The 25,045-nt window shown below is 50.3% G+C and overlaps 1 protein-coding gene across 1 annotated transcript in view; it reads right to left on the bottom strand.

The window, feature by feature from the left end:
- Window positions 1-25,045, bottom strand: part of PAPPA2 (pappalysin 2) — a 90,590-nt gene that overhangs the window by 40,686 nt on the left and 24,859 nt on the right. Inside the window, exons 3-13 of the mRNA XM_054834188.1 lie at window positions 21,156-21,301; window positions 13,369-13,662; window positions 12,438-12,630; window positions 10,912-11,033; window positions 8,528-9,020; window positions 7,857-7,985; window positions 7,183-7,274; window positions 6,736-6,929; window positions 5,417-5,554; window positions 1,839-1,974; window positions 1,380-1,596 (exon numbers count right to left, since the gene is read on the bottom strand). Coding sequence (XP_054690163.1) covers window positions 1,380-1,596; window positions 1,839-1,974; window positions 5,417-5,554; window positions 6,736-6,929; window positions 7,183-7,274; window positions 7,857-7,985; window positions 8,528-9,020; window positions 10,912-11,033; window positions 12,438-12,630; window positions 13,369-13,662; window positions 21,156-21,301 — 2,154 coding nt within the window. The remainder of the gene's footprint in view (window positions 1-1,379; window positions 1,597-1,838; window positions 1,975-5,416; window positions 5,555-6,735; window positions 6,930-7,182; window positions 7,275-7,856; window positions 7,986-8,527; window positions 9,021-10,911; window positions 11,034-12,437; window positions 12,631-13,368; window positions 13,663-21,155; window positions 21,302-25,045) is intronic.

Here is a 25,045-nt window from a genome sequence, read left to right as displayed (position 1 = left end):
TGGGGGGAAGCTCTCAAGCAACGAGAGCGCAAAATTGTTTTAAAGGATGAGAAAACGTAATTGAAAAACCACATCAGTTGGCTGGGGTCTTAGAAGCGTGTGTGTACATAGCTGTAACGGCTACCAGGAGGAAACGGACTGCATTTCAGGTGGACACTGATCCTTTAATGTAAGGCTGAGAATAATATTTATGTGCTGACTCACTAAGATTTATGTTTCTGTATAAATCACACATGCACTTAAAAAAAAAAGTAAAGAGCAACTACAGGATATTCAGTGCTTCCAGAACTCTGCATAAATCAATTGTACCATGATCCCACAAGCTTTTAGACAAACACACGCACGCTCATTCATTATTGGGGATGTTCATCCATCCAGAGCCATCAACAGAAGAAAAATGACAGTAGCAGCGATGCGATGACTGGAGCCAAAGCCCTTCACTCTTAATGTCCCCACAGCTCCAGCAAAGCTTGGACCCAAAAAATCAGTATTCCCAGTGGTGCGGTTTGAGTAACTGGCTGAAGCAGAGCCCTTGGATCGGCACGCTTGTAACTTCAGGGAGCCTGGGAGCCGAAAGCAAAGCCAGACTTGGCAGGTCTGGCTGTCATCAGCCCCACCACCCCTCTAGGACAGAGCTGAGCACCATCCTTTCGTTCCTCCTTGGGTCTGCGCCTCCGCTCAGCGCACTCTGCCTTGTTTATTTAGTCTATCTTGGATGGCGGTCCTTCCCCGTCTCCTTGCCAGCACGACCCGCTCGGAGAGCGGCGCCCGTTCTGCAAACGCCGCCTCTCGTTTGCTGTTTTATGAAGACAGGCAGACGCCTGCAAGCGCTGGGCAACAATAAATTCTAGCGCTGCTGCTACTATTATTGTTATCACTGCGTTACGACGGGAGCAGTGTGAGACTTGGTGAGGAGCCTGGGATGGACGGGGAGCCAGCACAGAGAGGAGGAGGAGGAGGAGGAGAGCAGCTTCATCCCCACCTCCTGCAGAGCAGGGAAAGCTGGGATGGAGGGAGACAGAGGTTGTGAGGCACGTGCTGAAGCAGCCTACATTTCAGCTTCAGCAGCAACCTTCAGCGATAACTCCTGAGCAGAAGGAGCCAGGTTTTCTCACCAGGGAACAGTGCTTTAAGGCAATTTTGTGCAGATGCACAGGCCACGCACAAAATTTATTTTCCTACCTTCCACCCCCTCTGCAGCAAGATAAGCAAATCAAGTCTCATTACACTGGATTTTCCAACAGTACCTCAAAAGTCACCTGAGAATACTCATGAAACAACTCAGTGAGTAGATAAAAACCTCCAGAACTGAAGCACAAAGGCCCAGAGGAGAGAGGGGCTTTGGGTGCCCGTGGAGAAGTGCCCCAAGAAGACCATACCTGTAGGGCTGGTGGTCACGTCCCTCCTCGTGTTGTAGGAGGCAGGTGACGGGGTCAGAGCCAGGCTGAGCTGATGTCCGCAAGGCCACGGCTGAGATGCCCACGAGTGTGGAGGAGAAGTTGAACAGCACCGAAGCAGCCCAGTGGGATGGGTCCTCCTGGCTGTGGGTCACGTTGATGACAAGCGGGTTGTGCTGGCACGACAGCTCGTACATCCCTGTGAGATGAGGCAAAGAAAGAAGCCACTAGCTCAGCTCCAGGGATATTTTCTCTGCTTTTGATTTACCTCTTCTGCTCCCCCACACGTCCCAAAAGACCAGCTTGGGAAGCTGAAGATGCTGCAAGGGGGGAAAGGGTACACCAGCACCCAACTCAGTAGAAGGTCACAGCAATGGTGGGGGCTCCTGGTGTACCTGCTGGGACAGCACGGACTGCTGCCATGGACCATAGGATGCTCACCCAAAGAGTGGTTCAGCCCATCTACGTTGGTCAGTTGGACAGTCACCCTTGGCTTGCGCTGGTTGCTTGGGATGGTGCCATCAGAGGCCAGGAAGACCAGGAGGGAGGTGGGCACCACAGGTCTCTCAAAGCACACCTGGGCAGGAGGGCAAGAGACACTCTGAGAGCATGCATACCAAATACAGCCTTTCTGATCCCATTATGCAGGAGGGAGAGAAAGAGGGGGCACGGGGAAGGAGAAGGAACAGAGTTGGGGGGTCAAAGACTGCAGGTGTGCAGGGCAGCAAATGGGTGGGAAGAAAGAGTGCAGGAACACAGTCCTTTCCCTCCTAATTCCCATTCTCCCCTTCACAGTCTTCCCCACATGTATCAGTCCCGCCTTGCCATAGATTTATGGCACCTTCCCAGCTTCTACATTTGCTGCTCTTAAAATTGAGCACCATCTGAGACCTGGATGAACTCTTTTTCTACCCTTCCCTCCCCCAGGCTCCAACTCCCACCCCGCACGGTGCTGGACAGGCAAGCGAGGCACGCAGAGAGCACAACGACCAGCACTGCCACCAAATATTTCCATTTAAAAAAAAAAAACCCACAAAACAAACAAAGAACAGCCCCGGTACCCAGAGTGACTGCAAACTATCTGTCAGCCAACACGCGGAAAGATTTGTGGGAAGAAGTCCTGCCTGCTAGGAGAGCCGACAGCTCCCCACTTGTCTACAGCCCCGAAGGCTACAGGAGGCAGCCGGGAAACTCAGAGCATCAATCATGGCCGGGCAGATGTTCCTTAGAAGTAAGAGGATAGAAATGTTTTTCTCCCCCACCCTGGTGCCCCCCACCCAGTGCCCAGATGTGTTTTGATCAAGACCCACCCTATGGAGTGTTTTTGTTGAATGCTGGCATGGAGGGAGCCCAGAAGTGGAAGGCAAAGGTGTAATTTGGAGGAGGACAAGTCCTGGCTGGCCAGGCACAGCCCAAGGAGCAGACTACGGGAGCAGAGGGGACAACCACCCGATTTGCGATGGCAGCCCAACCTTGCCGTGGTTCGTGCCACGCCAGACATTGCTCACGCTCAGGAGCGGGAGAAAACCTTGGGCTTCAGCCCAGGGCTCCCACCCTGCAGGGAGGTGCTCGGCAGCGAACGCCCCACGAGCGAGTCCCCAGCGCTGCCTACATGCTCCCTTGGCCAGGGCTTGCTCTCGTGGAGGGCTGGCCCTGCTGCAAGGAGCAGAGCAGGAGCCTGAAGCTGCTTTCCCCCCCCCCCCCGCCTTTTTTTTTTTTGTTTGGTTTGGTATGTCCCTGCCGTGTCCCCACCTGAGCACAGGAGCTGGTGAGAAAAGGAGGAGGAGGAAGGAAAGCAGGAAGGGAAGAAAGATGAAGAAGAGCCAGCAGTGCTCACAGCCTGCTCCGAGGAGCCCCCCAGGACAGAGCTGCAGCTGGGAAGCCCCAAGGAACCAGTCTATTTTAACCCAGCCACCTGCTGCCTGCTCCTCCAAGCGTGGTTCCTCAGGAGAGGAGAGATGGTTGGAGAAGTCAGGTGAGGCTTTCCCTGGACTACACAGCTTAAGGTGGAAGGTTTAGTCTTTCCCTTCCTACAGTGCATCTACTTGGAGGTGAATGACACCGGCCTCAAGTTACACCAACAACAGCTGACTTAACTAATATGCCAATTTTTTCTTTTCTTTTTTTTTTTAAATGTATTATGTGCCTGGTGACAGCAGGCTATGATTTTAATTTTTCTCCCTCCTTCTCCCCCTTTCTGCTTAATTTTCCTGCATGTTACACATCCTGCCTTGCTTACAAGTGATTTTAATTTCTCTCCTTGTTGGATGTGTTAGAAACTGAGAGAAAAAAAAAAAAGCATGGCCGAAGATCTACAAATCATAGCAATTCCCATCTGCAGACAGACCCAAGGAGCACGGCGGATGCTTCCTTAGGTGGCACAGACGCACACACCTCTTGCCCCCAAGCCCGCTTACAGCATGACCCAGCCTTTCCCTTGCTCATCGGTGCCAGCTCTTGAGAAACACCGTAGGAAGCTATTCCTACCACCTGATGAGTTTTGTGCTGTGGCTCTAAACCTGGGTGACTCAGGTGCAACAGCTTTAAAACAGCCATGGGAGCCGGTGGCCGTGAAACACCGTGCACACGTGGGTACGCACGTTCGTGAACAGCACTGATCCTGTCTGGGCAGGCGGGTGTGCTAGGCAAATTGTCAACAAGGAGCTGTCTTTCCTAACCCAATATGTTACCAATCAGGCAAACTCCATTAAAAAAAGGAAAAAAGGAGAAAAAAAAAAAGGGCATATTTATTACTAGTCCATAAATAATTTTATGGGCGGAAAATAATAGCACTCCTAAAGAGAGCATGGAGAACCAGTAATGAAAGTCTTTAATATAAACATCCATAGAGGAAGAGAACTGACCACAAGCTCCAATAAAACTGGAACACGCTTTAACCCCTGGTGAGAAGTGGAAAGCAAGCTTTCATCTAGGTAGGGCAAAGGGGGAGATTGCTGCTTTCTCGCTAGCAAAGGAAGAAAGGAGGCACATTTGTCGTGGCCAGAGACTGAAGCCAGAAAGTAGGTCGTGAGCACACAGGCAAGGAAGAAAGGGGGGGAAAAAAGCTGTTAAAGGAAGTTCTTTGGAGAGACAGAGGACCTCAGAGGCAGTAGCAATGTTTATTGACTCAGGTTTGATGAATCACCAAGTCGTCTGAGTGTCCTGGGAAGAGGTCCCCTCTAGACAACCTCAAGCAAAGCACTGCAAGATGCCGCTCAAACTGCGGAGGAAGCAGCAGCACGCCAGAGCCCGGCTTTCCAGTAACACCAGGCAACAGCCACAAAACCTCTAAACCATGGCTGCCATCAGAAAATCAACGCTGTAAAAATTACTTTGGCCTAACCCTCAGCTCTCCTCTGTCCTGCTCCTCTGCCTGCTGGGACAGAGAGCTTTGACCTTCCAGCTGCCCTCTCGAGAGGGGCCCACAAGCCCCCATTGGGCTGCAGAACCAGCAGCTTGGGCACAGAAGTGCCTCCTTTGGCCTGGAGTCATCGGAGGGCAGGAGGACCTGCATGCCACAGGTGATTGCTGTGGACTCATGGTGCTCAGCAGCAACCTGGAGCACTCAGGATCCTCTCAGGATGGCAGTGTGTATCCCAGCTACCCTCTGCTGCTCTTCACGGCCATGGGGAGAAGAAGCAACTAGGGCTTTAAACCCAAGGTTCTGCTCACGCTTTGTGAGTGTAACAGCACAGCTTGACTGCAGGGAACAGTCAGGAGCAAGTTGTTTCTCAGCCTCAACACATTTCTGTGGGCTCCTGGTTTCGGGCACAGCCCTTCTCCTGGCAATCTGCCCCAGGATGGGCTTGTCCTTCACATTGGGAATGGGGCAACTACATAAGACTCAGCCACAGGCATGTGGGGTTGACAAAGAGTTCAGTAGCATATGAAGTCCTACCAGAGCAGTTTTTAAGACTGCTGTAGCTCCTACAGGACAGAAAAGGATGGGTGTTTGTCATCAAAGTGCTGGGGCAAAGACGAGGAAATCCTTCTGTGCCTGACCACACATCCTCACTTACCTTGAGCCAAACTCCCTCATTGCCCAAGGGCTTCCTCTCCTCATCTGGATCCTGAGCATTGTCTTGGCTGGGAGTGCAGGGGAACCAAGCAGCCAGGGAAAGGTCCTTTGGCACATTGTGAAGGTGGGATTTACATACCTGAAAAGGAGAGATATATTTCAACCCAGAAAGAAGCAAGGAAAGCAAGAGAAAGAAACCTACAAAACCTCAAGGAAGACTCAACATGTTGAGAAGGATTGTAGCATGAAGACAGTATGGGTTCCTAAGTGAGACTGACATCTCACCACCCACCCACGTGTACAGGAGGCCTTTACCCTTTTGAGATGTTGCAGTTGTTGAAGTACCTCATGGTGTCTGTGGGGCTGAGTAGGAAAAAAGGAGCCAGGCTGTGAGATAGTAGGGAAGACCACAGCCTCTGGATTTTGACTGAGCTGATGAGATCCAAAGATGCAATTCATTTGCCCGAATACCAGCCTTCTGTGCCATTTGATGTCCTATGGTATTCCCAGACATCCCCACAGGCCTGGCAGACAAAGCCTGGGAGTTCTGTGTGTCCTTCTAGAGGAGCAGATAGCTGAACCCAAGACATCCCCCTAGACATGTGTATCTAGGCAATTTAATCATGCTGTGGGTCTCAAGATGATGGTTCCTTACACAAGGTCAATAGAAACACACACATAAAGGGCTAAATAGGACCTCTCCACATATTTCTTCTCCTTCTTCAGCTTGCGAGGAAAGAACATACACACTCCACATTAACACCAGTCAGGCGAAATCCTGTCCTAGACCTCCAAGCCCTGCTCCAAAGCCCATATAAAACATGGGAATTCTCCCATCGATTTTTTGTTGGCTTCAGATCAGAGAGTTTGAAAGCAGTGCAGATGCTGACATACGCGTGATTTTATCCTTTCAGGCCTTGACCTTATAAGGTATTAGACTTCAGGAATTTTTTTTTTTTTTTTAAACCAACACAGCGGTACTACTCTACATGCTCCAAGTTGTGCATTCAGCTGGTGGGATGGGGCTGGTCACTGTTAAGCAAACTGCATGGTCAGGGGAGGCGGTCCCTGCCTTGACGAAACACCCCCCACATAGTGCAGTTCCCAGGCTTAGGGACTACTCAAAGCAGGGCGTGAGAAATGCCCGGGTCCTCTGTTGGCTCCCTGCACGGGAACACAGTAGTCAATAGACGCTTCCAGAGCTGCTCTGAAGATTTTGGTTTTGCTTCAGTACACTCTTGCAGCAGTGACTTCGCTAGCTTTACTGCATGGGCTTTGCTAGAAAAATCTTTTTTTTTTTTTGGCCATGCCTTCACTCACCTTCACAACAGGCTCTCCAGTGACCAAGGAAGCAGGGCAGGACTTTGCATCCTGATGGGAAGCGTAGGCTTTCACTGCCCACAGATCCACGTAGCCATCCGGTGTGTAGGGACCACAGTCCAGGACACTGCTTGTCTTCTCAAACGGCTCACACACGCCGTCACCATCATGCACGTAGCACAGGCTTGGTTCCCCTGCAAGGACACCAGGGATGACCTGTTTGCAAACAGGCACGCACGTCTCCTCCTCCTGTCCCAGGAGGCATGCTGGCCATTTAGCCCTGGGATTTCCCAACACAAGGGTTTGACGAGCTCCGTGGATCACTCCAGCTGCAGATCCACGTTTTATTGCAACGAGGTGCATCACCCCCGGCGTTGAGGAGCAGTGTGAATAACATACAGTTTCAACTCCTGCTTGGCAAGGATGTCTCAATCCATTTGGACTCACCGACACAGTTGAAGCCTTTTTCCTTTTTACATTTCCTGGAGCAGCCATCTCCATCCAGCAAGTCCCCATCATCACATTCCTCCTCCAGGCTCCTAAAAGAAAAACAGCCAGATGTGTTAACATCACCCTTGACTCAACACTGCTGTGCTTCTGCACAGTAATGATTGAGGACCCCGTGTCTTGGGTCCATTCCCACAGAAGCAACGAGAAGAGGAAGAACCACATGTAGAGTAAGGTAGAGGAGAGAAAACACCATATCTCACCAGGGGATAAAAGGAGGTTGAAAACACAGCATATGGGAGAAGGCGTGATTGTACTGTTACTTTCTTGTAAGACCTGAGGCAAGAACTTTGGGGAAAAAATTAAGCTATATGCAACAGAGGAAGCAAAGAACCAAACATTGGTTTGCTGCTGGAGAAAGCAAACATTGGAGAGGGCAGGAGGTTCTGAGATGGGCTGGTGTTTCGGTGGGAGCTGGAGGAGGAGAGGCAGGAGAAGGGAGAGAGAGAAGGTTAGCCTAAGGAGACAAGAATCAGCCCCCAGCTGGTGGCATAAGGTAAAAAAAGCCCATGCAGTTTCCTGGAAAAGGTTCTGTCCCCTTACTGCAGAAAATAGATCTGATGGTGTTTCCCTTTGGGGCAGGATGACCTGAGAGCTTGGGTTTCTTGACTTACATGGTCACCTTCCCATCCCCACAGTAGGGCGCTCCGTGGACATGGACAAGCGGTGGGGAGGCTTCTCCTGAGGTTGTCCCAGAGACTGCCTGCACCTGGTAGCGGTACACCTGCCCGGGCATGACTTCCCTGCAGGAACAGAGAGGGCTTGAACAGAGAGCAGAAGGGAACAGCCCATACATCTGTAACAGATTTGCTCACCGCAGCTATAGAAATCACACGTTTGTGCCCAGCCAGTATCACAGTTTGACATATGTCTTCATACTCTAAACTGCCAGAGGCAGAGACTGTGGGAAGAGGGTCTCTGCCAGGTCATGCAGAGGGGTCTGCTGCTTATTACCCTAGGGTCTGAGCTGGGGAGAAGTGGCATTAACTCGAACTATCGTTTTACTGGTCATGTTAATAGGGAAAATGTTTCTGGGTTTAATGAGCTCCTTCTAGTTAGCCTGGGCTCCTGGGCAAGGATCGTGCTAGCATGATGGGTCTGCAGCAGGATTCCTCGATGCTGAATAGGGAATCTGCTCATGGCGTTGAACGTGATGATTCCCAGGGAGGAGAGGGAACCAAAACACAAGCAAAACCATCCAGGGATTCAAAGGCCGTACTTGAGGAAGTCATCACAACTGCCCCAGCCACCACTCAGCCCGTGACAGAGCAGCCTCATCACTCACGTGTCGATGAACTGGCGGTGTGCCTGTGGCGGGGCAGTGGGGGATCCGTTTGCAAATGGGGGGTCGCGGAGGACTCGGTACTGGATCAGCTTGCAGGCGGAGCAGAGAGAGCTGTGGGGCATGGAGGTCAGCAGAGCCGTGTCTATCTCCATCCTCTCGTCAAAGGTGTAGATTTTGACTCCGGACACCTTTTTAGGTATGTTGAGCTTCACGGTAAAGGGGACATCACAGAAGGTGTCCAGGGGCCCCAAATGGATGGACTCCCCCTGCTCTGTCAGGACTTCAATGTCAGATAGTGCCTTGGGAGAGCCCGTGGAGAGGTACGTGGTCCAGAGGGTGAGGGAATCGGGATAGACGGGGTGCAGGAAGCGCAGCTCCAGGATGCAGCCGTCCGGCTGGGGACATGGCACCGTCATGTTCATGTGGTACAGGTGGAGCTCTGGACTCCAGGCCTGCAGGCTGGGCTCACAGGGCTGATCCACATCCGGGGGCCCTGGGCAAGGGGAACAAGAACGCTGATGAGGACCAGGGGACAGCTGACCTCACAGGGGACCCAGAGGGGCGATCCTCCCTGCAGTACCCCGTAGGTGCTTATGCATCTCCGCGCTCTAGCTGCACACCCATGCAGTTTGGCACCCGCTACAGGCATATGCCAGAGCTGGTGGCATCTGCCCTGACATCCTAGAAAGCAACAAGCACCACTAGTCTCCCAGCTCCTCGGAGCACATACGAGCACAAGACTTGGCAGATCTGGTGTCTCACAGCCCTCTAGAACAGGGATGATGGTATCCTCGCTTGCAGCTGGTCGCAGTGCCAAGCTTTAGGGACAGCCTGGACACAACTAGGGGAAAGGAAGCTTGCTCTGTAGTCTCATGGGCACAGAAGACTTGCCAAGGGCACCTGAATGTCAAGTCCCTGTGGCTCCATGGGTTTGGACATAGGCTAAGCAGAGCAGAGACCGAAGCTTTCCACAGGCAAGTGATGGAACGGGTCAGAGGCAGAAAGGGACCAGGTCCAAAGCAAGTCAGGGAAGCAGCTCTGGAACGCTGTTCCTCCACCAGGACCTCCAGGACGGTGCCCAGGCTGACCTCAGATCTCCAGCCTGCCTCCCCTGGTGGTGGATTAGCACTCAGCTAGAGAAACATAGCGTTGGGCTTTCAGTCTCAGAAAGCGTCACTGGAATTCATCATCAGGTAGTAGAAATACCCTTGTCTTCAACCACTGCAAGCATTTCTTAGGGCCCAGCACCAATTCAAAGTCAACATCCATTTAATATTTGTCTTCTAAAAACCATAAAACCTGTCTCTCTCACCAGAGCAAACATGCACTTGTGATAACTGCAGGTCATGCACAGGAGAAAACAACATCCAATAATTCCGGAAGCAGTTTTAATTTGCCAGTGAATTAGACAGGCAGGGGAAAACAGGAACCACTGCCAATAAATGAGCTAAGCTTTGATTTGTTTGAGATCACTGAATGAGCACAAATTTGATTATTTCTTTAAGTTGACACCCCCCCACAGCTTGCAATGCTAGCAAGAGATAATTAAAGTTTTCAGACAGAATCTCAGCCGCATCCTGACACTCCTGTTCTCAAAGCATGGGCTTGATCCCAAAGGTGTAACAAGTGCAGTCTGGACATTTCTCAGCAGTCACCCTGGCACGTTTTCAGTTGATCTTAGCGGCAGACGTACAGAACTAACAGGTCCCCTGGCTCCACGTGATTCACCAGCAGCACGTGCACTACGTACAGCCCGTCATTTCACCTGGTCTCCTGCCTCCTCTGCTTTGCCCTTGGAGAAGTTGAGGCACTATGAAAAGCCCAACAGCTCCTGTGGCAGCTGCATGACCCTGAAAGCCACCGCTGTGCCCACAAGATGGGTCTCTAAACCAACATCTGGTCTCAGCACAAGAGAAGCTGTAACACCCTGCAGTGCACCTTGCCAGCGAGGAACTGCAGCCAACGCAGATTGCCCAGGGCTCGGTACAGACTCAGTGGGACCGACCAAGGAGCTCCTCTTGCTCCCTTTGGACAAGGCTGCATCAAAGCCTGTGAATGCACCTGAGGTTTTGGATGAGGTCCCAAGATCTATGTTGTAAGACTTTTATTTCAATGAAATGCCCCTCCTTTGACCAGTATCTCTCATTAACACCTTTCTAGGCAATGACAGGGCTTCATATTGAGGTGTCTGTCTGTTTGCCTCCCCAGCTGGCAGTCACTAGGTATCTCCTGGGCACCTAGGAGTCCTTCCTGCACTAAAGAGCCTCCCCAAAGAGGAGACAACTCTCTCCAAAAGAAAAAAAAAAAGCTTCTTTTTATTTTCCCAACAATCTCTCATCTCTGTCTGGTGGATTCACAGCCAGGGAAAGAGAGAAGACACTTACCTTCTGCTTCTTCTGGGGTCCAGTAGCCAGAGGAATCACAGACCCGAGGGGAAGAGGCCTCGTGCACGTACTGATGGAAAGTGCCATCCTCTGCACAGTCGTCGCAGAGCGTGTCCTGCTCCCTGCAGGCAGAAGACAAAGGTACCGACATGTCTAATCATGACCAGTTAATTTTCCACCCATGTTTGTCCAGGCAGGATCAGATGGGAAGTTGGAAAAGCAAAGCTAAGATCTGTTAAAGCTAAGACTGCCTGTTCCCTGCCCACAAAGCTAACATGGAGCTAACAGACTTCACACTTTCCAGGGCAATGCCTCTGCAGTTGGGTCTATCTCTGGTGAACCCCGGAGTCAGGTTTTGGCTTTCATCACTACTGCAATACAGAATGGTCACAATAATGTTAATTAAACAGAGTCCCACTGTGCTACCCAGGAAAGAAACTTATCACTTTTCTGTGATAATGGCCAGCCTCAGCCCCTTTCCTTGACCTGTTCATCTCAGGGGGTATGGCCTCCACCCTAGACCAGCTCTTAAGCCAGTTATGAGCAAGAAGTAGCGATGGATTCGAAGACCCAGCACCTGCTTCCTAGACCCATGCGTTCCTGCTCCCAAACCACTCCATTCCCAAAGAAGTTTGTTTGGATGAGTTGAGGCCACCCAGCACTCAGAGGCTGTCATGCCTTGCCGGGGGGGTGACAGGCACATACTCTTGTTCTTCCTGGGTGAAAGGCCCATCATGGAGAGCACCAGTTCTTTGAAAAGGCAGCAAACACTGATGCAAGAGCATCCCATCTGCCCTCAAACAGCACTTTTTTTTAATTGCAAGGGACAGCTTTAAAACAAGCTGTAGAGCTCTTTAACATGTGCTTATGGTCCCATAATAAAATCATAGACCAAAAACCTGGTGGAAACCAAAATGTTTTAGTAAGAGGGGCTGCTGAATAGAGGCATTGGTGGTGTATCCAGGTCTTAGTGACTCCCTGGTATTGGGGAGAAGGAAGACAGCCAGCCCAGCACTCAGGGCCACGCACTGCTCACCAGACAAGCAGCTCTGGTTCCTCAGCATCATTTCTCTGGCTTGAAAAGTTTCCTGACTTACCCCCAGTTAGTTACACCATGAGTCCATGACAGCGCTGGGAATGAAACCCAGCTCTTGCGGTTCGAGCTCCCTGCCTTAACCACAAGGCTGCATTTCCTCCTGGTAAATGGTTATTTTATACAATAAGTGCTAAATGAAGCTCATTTTTCATTCTGTGATTGCACTCTGGGGTTTAAGAATTGGCATCACCTCCTGACACTCTTTGGCTTCCCCTCCCAGCACCCCAACAGCAGAAAGCTTTCAGGAGAGCCCAAGTGCCAGCAGGGCCATCACAGCAGCCTGGCTCTTATGTCAGAGGGCTGCGCTGGAGACAGCCAAGGGGGAAAGGCAATGGGGGCGTCTGCACCGTAAAATGTTCCTTGTCCCTTCTAGCAGGCCCCCAAGCATGCCCAAGACCATCATGACTATCGCAACCATCGCATCCCTTACCTCTCATGGATGACACCGCTGATGGGAGGCAGCCAGTAGATGCTGAGGGAGTCCTGCGTCTGCCCCGTGACCATGGGAGGGATTGGGATGGGCGCGGGCTTCTTGCTCTGGCCCCAGCGCTGGTACACCAGATCCAGGTAGCAATGCATCCGGGCCACTTGGTTGGGGGTGAAGGTATTGGTGCAGTCATCATCTGGGGGGAAGAGCGGCCAGGCTGAGGGTGGCAGGGATCAGCCAGCGGGGCAAAGCAACGTGCACTCTTCCTGATCTCCAAACTCTGTTTTAGGGAGACCTGGGAGACACCAGCGCGTGGTGGCTCTCCTGCCAGGACTCTCTGGTGTCGTGTGTCCCCAAAGCCACAAGATGGCACTGCCTCAGCAGCTCCACATCGCTGCCCTTGCCACAGCCGCTCCCGACTGCCCTGCCCTCGACGCCAGCTCTGAGGTCCGGGCAGTGCCACCATCCTCAGGGGACTCGCGATAGGTTAGCAGGGTGACAGAATTGCTCCCCAGGCTTCAGTCCTCCTGGGCTGCCAGGAGGAACACCAGCCCTCCAACAGCATGCCTTTGGAAACCAAGCCAAAAGGACTCAACTCTAATGTCCAAAATTATAGCAGTAGTAAAAACAACACATAATTTCGGGACTGGACAATGAAGGCATGCCACCATGCAGGCAAGAATGGCCTCGGTGCATCTCCGATGACCCACAGAGAGGCAGGGAGGGAGGGACGGAAACAGCCTGCAGTAAGAAAGGGGCTAAGAGGAGACACTGCAAGCATAGGCTGCAGCCTGCCTGTCACATCCCTGCCCACCAGAAGGGACCACATCTCAGGGAAGGAGAGATGGGACTATCGATGGAGGTGGAAGGGAGAGAACCCCAAATTTCTAGGGAAGGTGACCCTTTACAACTTCTAACAACAATTACTCATTACCTGTGTAACTCATGTAGTTGTTGAATGGTGTTCCTGTGAAATGTGTCTGGCCGCAGGTGTCGTTGGTAGGCTCTGGATCCCGACAGAGTTTACTCTTTGGGGTGGGGGCAGTGTCAGCACAGAGGTCTCCCGTCTCCATAGACGGGGTTGTCTCCCTGCAGGGATCGTCACAAGATTCCCGCTCGCTCACTCCCTTAAAGACATGGTACAGCCCCAGGACGTGTCCCACTTCATGGATCATGGTGTTCGTGTGGCCGTGCATACCGTAATAAGCAGGGTTGAGGACAACTCCACCTAGAATTGCAAGTACAGAGAACAGCTCAATATCCAAGTGGAGATCAGCAACGAGTGGCGTTCCTCAGGGGTCGGTATTGGAACCAGTGCTGTTTAACATCTTCGTCGGCAACACGGACAATGGGATCGAGTGCACCCTCAGCAAGTTTGCCAACAACACCAAGCTGTGTGGTGGATTGACACTCTGGAGGGAAGGGATGCCATCCAGAAGGACCTTGAGAGGCTGGAGAAGTGGGCCCATGCAAACCGCATGAAGTTCAACAAGGCCAAGAGCAAGGACTGTGCAGCTGAGTCAGGGCAATCCCAAGCACAGCTACAAGCTGGGTAGAGAATGGATGGAGAGCAGCCCTGAGGAGGAGGACTCAGGGGTGTTGGGGGATGAGAAACTCAATGCGATCTGGCAACATGTGCTTGCAGCCCAGAAAACCAACTATATCTGGGGCTACATCAAAAGAAGTGTGACCAGCAGGTCGAGGGAGGTGATTCTGCCCCTCTGCTCCACTCTGGTGAGACCCCACCTGCAGTACTGCATCCAGCTCTGGGGTCCTCAGGACAAGAAGGACATGGAGCTGTTGGAGCGAGTCCAGAGGAGGCCACAAACATGGTCAGAGGGCTGAAACACCTCTGCTATGGAGACAGGCTGAGAGAGTTGGGGTTACTCAGCCTGGAGAAGAGAAGGCTCCGGGAAGACCTTAGAGCGCCTTCCAGTACCTAAAGGGACCTCCAGAAAAGCCGGAGAGGGACTGTTTACAAGGTCATGGGAGTGGCAGGACAAGGGAGAATGGTCTTAAGCTGAAAGAGAGGAGATTTGGATTAGATGTTAGGAAGAAATTCCTCCCTGTGAGGGTGGTGAGGCCCTGGCACAGGCTGCTCAGAGAAGCTGTGGCTGCCCCTGGCTCCCTGGCAGTGTTCAAGGCCAGGCTGGATGGGGCTTTGGGCAACCTGGGCTAGTGGAGGGTGTCCCTGCCCATGGCAGGGAGGTGGAACTAGATGGGCTGTGGGGTCCTTTCCAACCCAAACCAGTCTGTGATTCTATGATCATCCAGAGAACAAGACAACAGACAGACACCCTTACTCATCTGTGCTAGCTAAAAGTCCTCTCATTGTGCTTCCAGTTCACAAATGAGGTGCCACGTGGAGACCTGAAGATGGATGTATTCACCTTCTTGTAGGATGGGAATAGGGCTCCTTTGCCCACTTGGAGTGGAATGGGGTGGGTGGTTTTTCTTCCTCTTCCAACCACACCGTCTTCAATCATTTCAGCTACTATTTCCCTCTGTCTCTTTTCACATGTTCATAGTTCAGTGTCTGCTTTGGTTCACACTTACAACTCCAAATGAGGTTTGGAACCAGGGCACCAAACTGAGACACGCTGTGGGTTTGCAGGAATAATCTTTTAAACCAGAGAATACCTTCCCTAGCCTAGACAGGTGACTAAAGAATACCAGTTCCCATGGCAAGTGAGGAGAACAAGGTGCCTAGCTAATTCCTGACACACTTGGCTGTGCCAACTAGAAGCCACCTTCAGTACAAGTCCACGTGAAGATTCAAATGCACTGCCTCTGGTTCCTACTGAGACAGCATCAATGGTCTACTGCTTCATCCTCCAAACCAGACTCTAAGGAGCAAGTTTAAACTCATACAAGGTGCTGTTGCAATCCTCTAGGCTTCTACCACAAACCTGACTCAAATTCACTGTGTATCACAACTTCTGAAGACCCCTTGCTCTCCCTTCAGAGGGATTTGTTTGTGGGCAAGGTGCACCAAGTGAACCAGGCAAGAACGCCCCCACCCATCATGATTCTGCTCCTCTTCCCTGGGGCACCCTGGCCCCTTGACTCAAGAGGGCACAATGGGGCAGTTTGTCTCCAAGCCAGTTTAGTGCAGGTTCAATTGTCAAAGATGCTGGAGCACGGGTACACACTAAGTCCCCCAGAAACTGCCACCTCATACTGACAGCAACAGCATGGTGCTGGATAGGACCTGGTGCTGATCCTGGCCTAAGCTGCCCCTTGGCTGCAGGACAAGGTGCTTTTCCTCTCCTGCCCACCCACCTGTGATGGGAAGAACAAGGATCAATGATGCTGAGAAAAGCCAGGTGGAGCAGAACCTTCCCTTTGCTCACTGCCAGCATCTCCAACTCCTGACCTGGGATGCACACCCTGTACCGACAGCTCTGTACCACATCTGCTGGGAAACTGTCCACGGAGGATGCTCTAGATCAAGAGTTACCCATCTTCTCCAGCCTCCTTTTATTTCTTTATTTTGCCCAAATGAAAATCTCTTTGGAAACTCTGAATTTTTGTCCCTGCTTTGAGGCTTTTCATTGGCCATTTCCTTCCCTCTCATCTTCTCATCTCCATGCTGCCTCATGGTAGAGGAGCAAGGGCTGGGGAGTATCAGCATGTGCCCAGGCTGACTCCAGGCAATACCTCCATGACACGGGAGGCTGGTTTTTACCCAACTCCTTTTACCCCAGACAACTTGGATGGCAGTGCGGTGAATAGTTGGCTCCGGCACAGCTTGCTCCCTCCTTTGCAGGGCCCTGGAGGATTTACTGTGCCAGCTACCTCACGGCAGAGCCTCTGCTACTGCATCTCTGCTGCTGATTGCTGCCCCTGCCAGCAAAGTTAGCACTGGCAGAGGGCCACCGTGTGATCCCGTCTCCAGCCACAGCATCAGCTGCTTGAAATCTGCTCCTGGATGTGCTCCGTGCGCTACTGGACTACCTCACGTCCTCGAGTACAGGGCATTCCTTCCAAGAGAGGGCTTTCTTCAGATCACGGTGTCCCTGGCAGGACACCAGCAGGGCTCTGACTCCTCTGGCGGAGCCACGCTGGGTGAGCACTGGGTTGGGGCTGGACAGGGACCTTCTGAGATGCCCCAAGTAATCCTCTCGAGTCCAACAGGGTTGCAAGAGGGTGAAGAAATAAAGGCCACATCTTCTATGGAGCATCCTGCATCTGTGGCTCACAGAGAGGCTGGGAGACACCACTGACCTGTGAAGTGGCACCATTTGCTAGCTAAAAATTCATGTTGCTTGCTGTTCCTCCCCACAGTGTAGATCTTATGCCCAGGGCAGCTTGTAGGCTTGAGGCAAAGGATGAGTCACAAAGTAGCTGCATTCCTGTTCTCACCAGCTGTAAAACACCAGAGCAGAGGACCTCACATCCCATCAGTCAGCTCTTGGTCCTTTAGATGACTGGAGATGGGGCACAAGAGGGTGCAGAAGTTAAAAAAAATCCTTTTGGGACCTTCATGTTGTGTCCTGTCAGTCATTAGGTTTTTGCAAGCCATCCCCCTTTCAATTACCAGGTTGGTAAATGCTATAGATAGCAAAGGGCATCCCATTGATGGAGAACCCAGTGAGCACATTAAAAAAAAGCTGCTTCTCCTTTTAATCAAAACAGTACATGAGAGAAGAGAGAACAAAAAGAAAAGGCATCTCTGCAGCCAAACCCAAGCCTAAGCAAGGCAGGGGGCTGCCTGCCCAAAGGTCTGAAAGGAGGAATGCGCACACAGAAGGAAAATAATATTCATAAATAATTGAGATGCGAAAGCCCTGCACGCATCCTGCGGCACTAACCACAAGGAACGGGTCTGAGCACCAGGAGCACAGGAGGCACCGCAACCAAGCGGCTCTCCTCTCAGCAGGAACCCAACGCTCTTCCCATGCAGGGGAATAAATGGGATTCCAGTACAGGGAGGGAGGGATAAAACTGTCACAGGGGAGGGATGACAATGCTGGGATACCCTGTCCCGCCCCCTCCTCTCTGCTGGCTTCCCCTGTCCCATTCCCCACACTCTGCAAGGACGGTCATATTTTTAGTACTTTATTTTACAGCTAATTAGATGTCAGGATTAGAAACAGCATGAGAACTGTGTCTTCCTTCCAGAACATCCCCATCCCTCCATTCCCTGTCCCCACAGCTCCCTGAGCAGCTGGGAGAGCTCCCAGCTTTGGACCAGGAAGTTGTATTTCCCCTCTGCAGGGTCCTGGCCATGAAGCCAAGATGTGGAAGTGTTCATAACATCCCAACAAGACCAGCCTCCCCTCTCCCTCTTCTGCAGATCAGGCTTCCCTTCTCAGCTCTGACTCCTCCTGCCCTGGGAGATGGGCTAAACTGAGTTTTAGGTGAACTCTCCCTCTCATGCCCGGCAACCAGCCCAAGGTGTCCCCCAAGGTCAGCATTTACACAACCAAGCAAAAAACTTCAATATCACATCCCTGTGACATCAAGAGAGTCCAGCACTCCAAGGCAGGTGAACCAGAGTCTTCTTTAGACTTATCCACCAAACCAAGTCCAGGCAGCTAGAGAGCTGTGGGTCTGACCTTGCAACGTCCTCTCCCTCCAGACCAAACCTACCAGCTACAGAGCTGGTAACATCCCCAAGGCCAAGTCTCAACTCTGCTTGAGCAGCAAGAGGTGCCCAATCCATCAGTACATGATTAGCAATGGTGTGGACCCCATGTCACCTTCACTCACACATCCCTTGGAAGCTCCCAGTTCCAGGATGTCACCCTAGTTCTAGCCACGATCAACAGCAATGCTGAAGGACTCGGGTTCAAGCCAGCCCCCAAGAAGCCAACTTGTTCCTGGGTCAAGGCGCTCACAGAGGACACATGCTCAAGCAAGCATGGGATCTTTAAACAGCAAACCACAAAGCTGAACCTGTATCACAGGGCCAGTCTTCCCCAAACACTGAGTCACGGCAATTAATGGAACAAACGCATGACGGTTAGTCAGACAGGAAGATGGCCATTGCTTAAGGTACCTTTGATGGAACGGCTGGCCCTCCTTCAGGATCCACTGACCTCAGCCAGATATATGAGCTGGCCTCAGCTTATATAACTACAGAAAGTATTTATAACATCAAATATTCACAATTCCCTTGCCTTTCGACCATGTTTACGCAAATACAGTTCACGTGTAGCTACACATGAAGTTTAAAGCATCTACATTATTACATTGCTAGGGTTTTTGAGGCAAGGCTTTCCACTGCAGAAAGCTAAGGTTTTTTTATAGGACAGGAGTTCTTTGACTTCTTGTATTTTGTAGTTAATAAGATTTACTTTTAAGTTCTCAGAAAATTCATTCCAGACTCCAAGCAAGAATTCTGAATTTTAGAGGAATGATGGGGATGAAAAACAAAGTTCACTGAAGACTTCCAGAAGGTGAAGACGCCAACAGGAAGGTGAGGAGGACCCTCTTGAAAGACATACTCAAAGGTCATGAAAGAATGGTTTCTATGGAGTTCAAAGTCCAGATGGCAGGTTAAAAAACCATCTAGAGAAGAACTGATGGAGAACAGTTTGGAAACAATGTTTAGTGAGTTTTGGGAGGAGAGGAAGTGTTAAAACAAAAGAAGGGAACGCAGTTGGAGAGAAAAAGTCTTGTGGTACTTCTCTTGAAAATATCTAAGAACGTCCAGTTCAGAAAGCCAGACAGAGAGCAAAATCTGACCAAGAGTCTCTGGAGCCAAGAGACAAGTTAGCTTCTTGGAGAAGTGGAGTCAAACTCAAGGAACCAATTTGATTCAGTAGGAGAACCAAAGCAGGAGAGGGTCTGTACATGCGCAGGGAAAAATTAGCATGACATTTCTGCTCAACCGGAGCAGACAGTTGCATGGAGAGAGCAGGGCCTGTGTGCTGACTTTAAAGTATTAAGGTCAGGATAAGACACAAGATTAGCAAGATTCAGTGCAAGAGGAGCAGCCTGTCTTAGTGGAGACAGACCCCTCTCTTGTGTAAAGACCTGTCTCCATCCCTGGTCACTGTTAGGTCCTTAAACAGAGCTCAGGGATTTTTCTCAAAATACTATTCACTCGTCCTAAGGTTTTCCTTGCTCTTTTCTCACTGCTTTACCTTCACATCTACTCAGACCCTCCAGTAGCCTCTTGTGAAAGGCTTTGTCAAAAGCCATAAATTCATGACCTGCTCAGTTCTAAGCTTCTTCTGTGCTGGACAATAATATACATTGTGCGTGGTACAAAACACTTGATGATGTGGTGGAGCCTACTGTTTACAGAGAACAGAGTCCGTCACCCGCCCTCCCAAGCTCATTAAATCTAAAACCAAGGACAGTCTTGAACTAAAGTCTTAACTCTGTGCCAGAACCTCAAAGAAGTTCAGATCCAGCTTCATACTTCACAGCTCTGGCACCAGAGCCAAGACAACACCCCTTTTCCCCTGAACCTCTGCGGTAAAACCCTGATCCAACATTTCCAGATGGTGCCACCTCTTGTGTCCCTGGCTGGACACAAACTTTGAGACCGGAGCTAAATGCAAGCTTTTGATGAAACCATTCACCCTGATTACCCTTCCGTACAACTCCTTGCGAGCCATTGGGAGGGGTCTGAAGAGAACATGTGTGGCTGAAGCACTTGCCGTAGTAAGACGATTGTCAAGCTGAGCCTTGGAAGTGATTTCTGGAAGCTGAAGGAATAAATTTCATGGAGAACTGCCTTCCTCAACAAGCCACTGTAGCAATACGCTATTGAAAAAACAGTCCTGAAACTCGTTGAGGGAGGGAAGCTGGCAAAAAAGAACTTTAAAACAGGTCTTTAACAGCGGCGTAAAACTTTTAAGGGTTGAACATCACGCACTTGTAAAAGCAGAAGGTCTAGGTCTGCTGTGCAGGTGTCAGAAGTAATTATTTCCAGTTACTTATTGAGAAACACTTTAGATGTTTTGACCGCAAAGTGTAAAGGGCTTTGCCAGAAAACTCCGACATTGGAGAGGTGGAGGGAGAGGCAGGAAAAGAGAGACATGGCAGAAACAGGAGAAAACACACAATGCATTTACATTCTAGTGAAGTGGTTGCTGTTTTGACTGTTTTGTAGCCTGCCAGGACTGATGACCTTGAGGGTCTGCCTTGAGTTTGCTGAAGCCAAAGAGAACCTTGCCTCCAGCAGGTAGTAAGCCAACTTATAAAAACATGGTTTAATTTGATAGCCATCCTCACATTTGCAGCTGGATTCGGAAGTGCCCAGTGCTCGTTGCTTGGTCAGCTCTGGAATCACTCAAACCTGGAGTCTCAGCTCTGAAATCACTGACGCTCCTGGGTTATCCGTTTGTCATTATGTGCTGCAAAGTGAAGTTCACCATTTCCAGAATCCTGGAAAATAGACTTGGAAGGTCCCAGAGAAGCCAAATACAATTCAAACCCCTCTCCAGAGCATGCACTGATGGTGAACCTGCAGCTCTCTCCACGCTCTCTCCCTCGCTTTCTCACTGCCTTCACCATAAAAGTTTCCCATACTGACCTGCAAGTCCCTTGTCAGAGTGTAACCCCGCCACCTCAGCCACGTGGACATGAGGAACAGGCAGCTCCTTTCCTTACATCAGCAGCTGTTGGTACACCCAAAGCCTGTTTATCATGACCTTAAACATCCTCAATGTCGAGCCAAATCACGGCTGCCTCTTTTTGCCAAGTCAACCAACAGAGAGAACCAACGACCCTGAGACCCCATGAGTGGGGTAGCTTACTTACCCAGGTGACTAAGGGCCTCTTTATCCCACGGCCAAGTGGCAGCACCAGCCAACTCTTCCCTCACTGAGCTGGCAAAGTAAACATTGAGGAAGTGGGTGCTGTTCAGCTGTAGTGCCTCCTTCAGCTCCTTCACACTCATGTACGCCCTGCAAGGACAAGAGAGGGGAGATAGTGAGCAAAACTTCAATGGAGCAAAGAGGAAAAGCAGGAGCCACCCGTAGATATCCTGGAAAGGATCTGGAAACCCCATCATCAGCTCTCTGAAACCAAAAGCGTTTGGTAAAGTGTGGCAAAATTCAGCAAGTTTCAACAGGATGTCCCGTGACACTACTAATTCTGCTCCAAAAGGTGCAAGTTCTGCTAGTGAGGGGCTTCAGTGGGAGGCAGTCATGCAAACGTGAAGAAGTTTTGCTAATTACAGTAGCTTTGTTGATGAGGTCTACTCTTAGAGAAGGTTTTCCAACAACAAGGACAGAAGATACCCTAGAGAATAGGATAAAATGGGAGAAGAATGGAAATGCAGCAGTCAGTCCTGCTAGGGAAAAGAGAAGGGCTTTGGCATCAGAAAAGTGGAATTTAAGAAGAAAAAAAAAAAAGGTGTGTTCTCCTCAAGGTGTGAGGAGAAAGAAAGGAATCCAGAACTCCAGATGGTTCCAACAAGGGTTTTCAAGGGTTGTTCCTGATAGAGTTCAGGGCAGGAATGCACATCAAACCTAGTTCTTGGGAGCAGAGAGGGTTGGCCAGCTGGTGCCAAGAAGTTTCTTCTCCAGCTTCTCTAGTCTCTCACAATGGAGAGCAGCCTGACCTTGGAGAAAAGTGCTACCTAGGTCCCCCCAGCACTAAGCCAACAGCAGGACCCTCTTCACATGAGCCCATCCCTGTGATCTGAAGCCCCTCCAAGAGGGGGTGATCTGGGATGGCTACAGGAGCTAGGACAGGAAAGAACAGGAGCTCCCAAATTAAGCTTAACGGGGAAAGAGGGACATCTCTGGAAACAGCGCCATCCAAGGGCATGTTTCATGGGGAAAGCCTCCTGACAACACTGCTGACCATCTCATCTCCAGAGCTGGGAATAAAGAGTTGCAGGAGTAGAAAATGTACTGGAACAGAGATATCCAGGACATCCCTTTCTAAATGGCACAGGAAGGTAATGGGCTGGAAGAGGTGGATAGACAATAGGCATTGTGCCAGTCCTACAGCAAACAGCAGAGCAGTAACACTCGCGGTTATGTCTGGATGTCCACTAAACCACCCTCACAACGTGGCATGTCTCAGCACTTGGAGTGGAAAAAAAAAAAAAGCAGCAGTTAAGAAATTTAGGTGTCTCTCCTCTGCATGGCTGTTTCTGCACAGGTCAGGTCTATATTGTGTTCACCAGTACACCAACAGCCCTAGTGTTGATCTTTATGGAGTTCATGTCCTCAGCTGTGTAAAATGATCAGGATCTAACTTAACAACAATAATTCCAATAATAACAGCAGTGGGATTGTAGGGCCTTGGCTGTGCTAAAAATGCCAGATACTCTTTTAAATCAAGCACTACTGTTTCCACCATCAGTGCCATGAACCTCATGGGCTAAGACAACATTAGGACAGGTAGCCCTAGAAGACTTTGTCTCCAAGTCTTCAAGATCTGAGGACCCTGACCTGCAGTTTGTGAAGCTATTAATTTAAGAGATTTTAAGCAGGGGAAAAAACTCATGGAAAGGCTTCAAATACATCACTGTGGAATGATGATGGAAATGCACCATTGTGGAAATATGTCATAAGAATGACTAAACCTGCAGCATAAGGCCAACAGCAACATTAAGGTGGCGGAAAGCATTTCACTTATTCCCATGCTTCCAGGAGCAATTGGCATCTTTGAGCTGCACGGAGAGATTATGAAGGGTATGCGATCGTTTCTTTATGCTGGACTAGCAGTGAAGGCACACCAACAGCTTCTGTAAAAGCGGCGTCCATTAGTGCATTCCTCACCACGTTGCATTATGGAAGGAAGGACAAAAAGCTGAGCATGGGCTAAGGGGAAAAAAAGCATCTTCTCATCCAAGATGTGAAGTGAGAAGGGAAACCAACAAGAGATGTGCAAATACATTCTTTGAGATGGCAAGATCCCTAGTCAAGTTGTTATACCAACAGACTTGTTTAGAAAGAGAAAGGTTGCTACAGCAAATGGAAGAGGAGGAAAAAGTGGAAAAAAAAAAAACCAGAGGAACAGGATTCCAGAAGTAGGCTAGAGCAGAATGGCTCATGGAGCAGAGCTCAGTAAACCCAAGAGCCACTTCCCTGGATCTGAAATAGCAGAGATTTTCAGAAGCCATTGCTGACTTGGGAGGAGTCAGATAATCAGGAACTGCTGACTACCTCTTCCCTACCAGTCAGCCCCAACAGGCCATGCTGGGCTGGAGACATCTCACCCACCTTCCCAGTGACAAAGCATCCCCAAAACTTCAGTCATTTTAGAAAATCTTGGCTGGGCTATATGGCAGCATTTAATGGTGAGATGAGATGACCAGCTTGTCTTCACCAGGCCCCAAGATCTCCCACCACAAAGCAGCATTCCCAGAACACTTTCCCCAGCCACATCAGCTTGCGGAGAGAAAACTCTCCCAACCGGAAACGGCAAATTAGGAGAACATGATCTCTTCTCTGTGATGTCTCGCCTGAGCATCCCAGACACGCGCCACGCTGACGCCATCCCTTCAACCCAACCAAGACGGGAGCAGGCCGGGAGGAATAGATAGGGAGAAGAATAAACAAACCTGAAGGACATATTTGTGGCATGACTGGGAAGAAAGAGAAGCAAAAATTTCATAGAAATAGAGTGTAAAGGAGGGGGAGAAAGTCTCCTTCACACACCAAAGCTGCTCGGGGGACACAAGCTTAAAAATAATGTTGATTCCTGACCTATGATATCTTGGAAAAATAGCCCCAAACCTTTCCAGGCTGTCCAAATTCCGAGAGCTGACGTCAGCCCTATTCAGAGGGATATTCCCGCCGCCCCTCTTCTGGAGACATGATGTTTTTCTGGCTGTCGCCTACCATTCCCTTGACACTAGCAACATTTTTTGTCAACCCTTAATTATAAATAACTGTAATTTCCTCCATTGAGAGATTTGGATGGTTCAGTGCTGTGTCAGGGTAGGGGGAGCTGTTCCAGCACCAGCAGATGCTCAGATGGGTTGGATGAAGGAGGAGAGGGAAAGACCCCAGTTTCACCCACTACAGCACGGAAAGCACAAATATCCTGTCAGCATCCCCAAAGACATGAGCAAGACCAAAACAACTCTAGAATGGGCAACTCTGATTCCCCTCAATCCACATTTCCCACTGGCATCCTTAGCTTAGACAAGGAGCATGTAACTGGCGTCTCTGCCTGTCACTTACTGCCAAGGTCATGCTCTCCCTCTTCTTCATCACTTCTGTGATTTTCCCGGGGGGGAAGGCAGAGCAGCCTTTGGTCTCCACAAACAGCCCAGATGACAGCCTTCTGCTTTGCTCCCCAAATAGCTTCCCAATTCCTACAAGACCAGACTATTCCAAACTAGATGGTATTTACAGCAGGGCGGGCATTGCACGCCAACACACAAACACAAAGAAGGCCAGAAGGACACGTGAAAGCCCAGATATCAGCTGAGGAACAAAGAAAAACAACCCCAAAGAATAGGGCGGAGGATAGAAGAGAAACAGAGAAGGGCCATCAGGTTTGCAAGATTCAAAACAATTTTTTTTTTTCTAAAACTCATTGGTGAGCAGCTAGCTGCATGGTAATACCACCTTGACCTGGGGAGTATTTGCACCCCCGGGAGAGCACAGCTTGCAAGAAGAGTATATGCAACGTAGAGATCATGGACAGAAGGGCTATGGACTGCCATTATTAGAAATGAGCGT

This window comes from Grus americana, chromosome 8, assembly GCF_028858705.1.
Source record: "Grus americana isolate bGruAme1 chromosome 8, bGruAme1.mat, whole genome shotgun sequence".
NCBI lineage: Eukaryota > Metazoa > Chordata > Aves > Gruiformes > Gruidae > Grus > Grus americana.
Note: the sequence above shows the minus strand (reverse complement) of the source record. Positions and strands in the feature narration are given on the sequence as shown.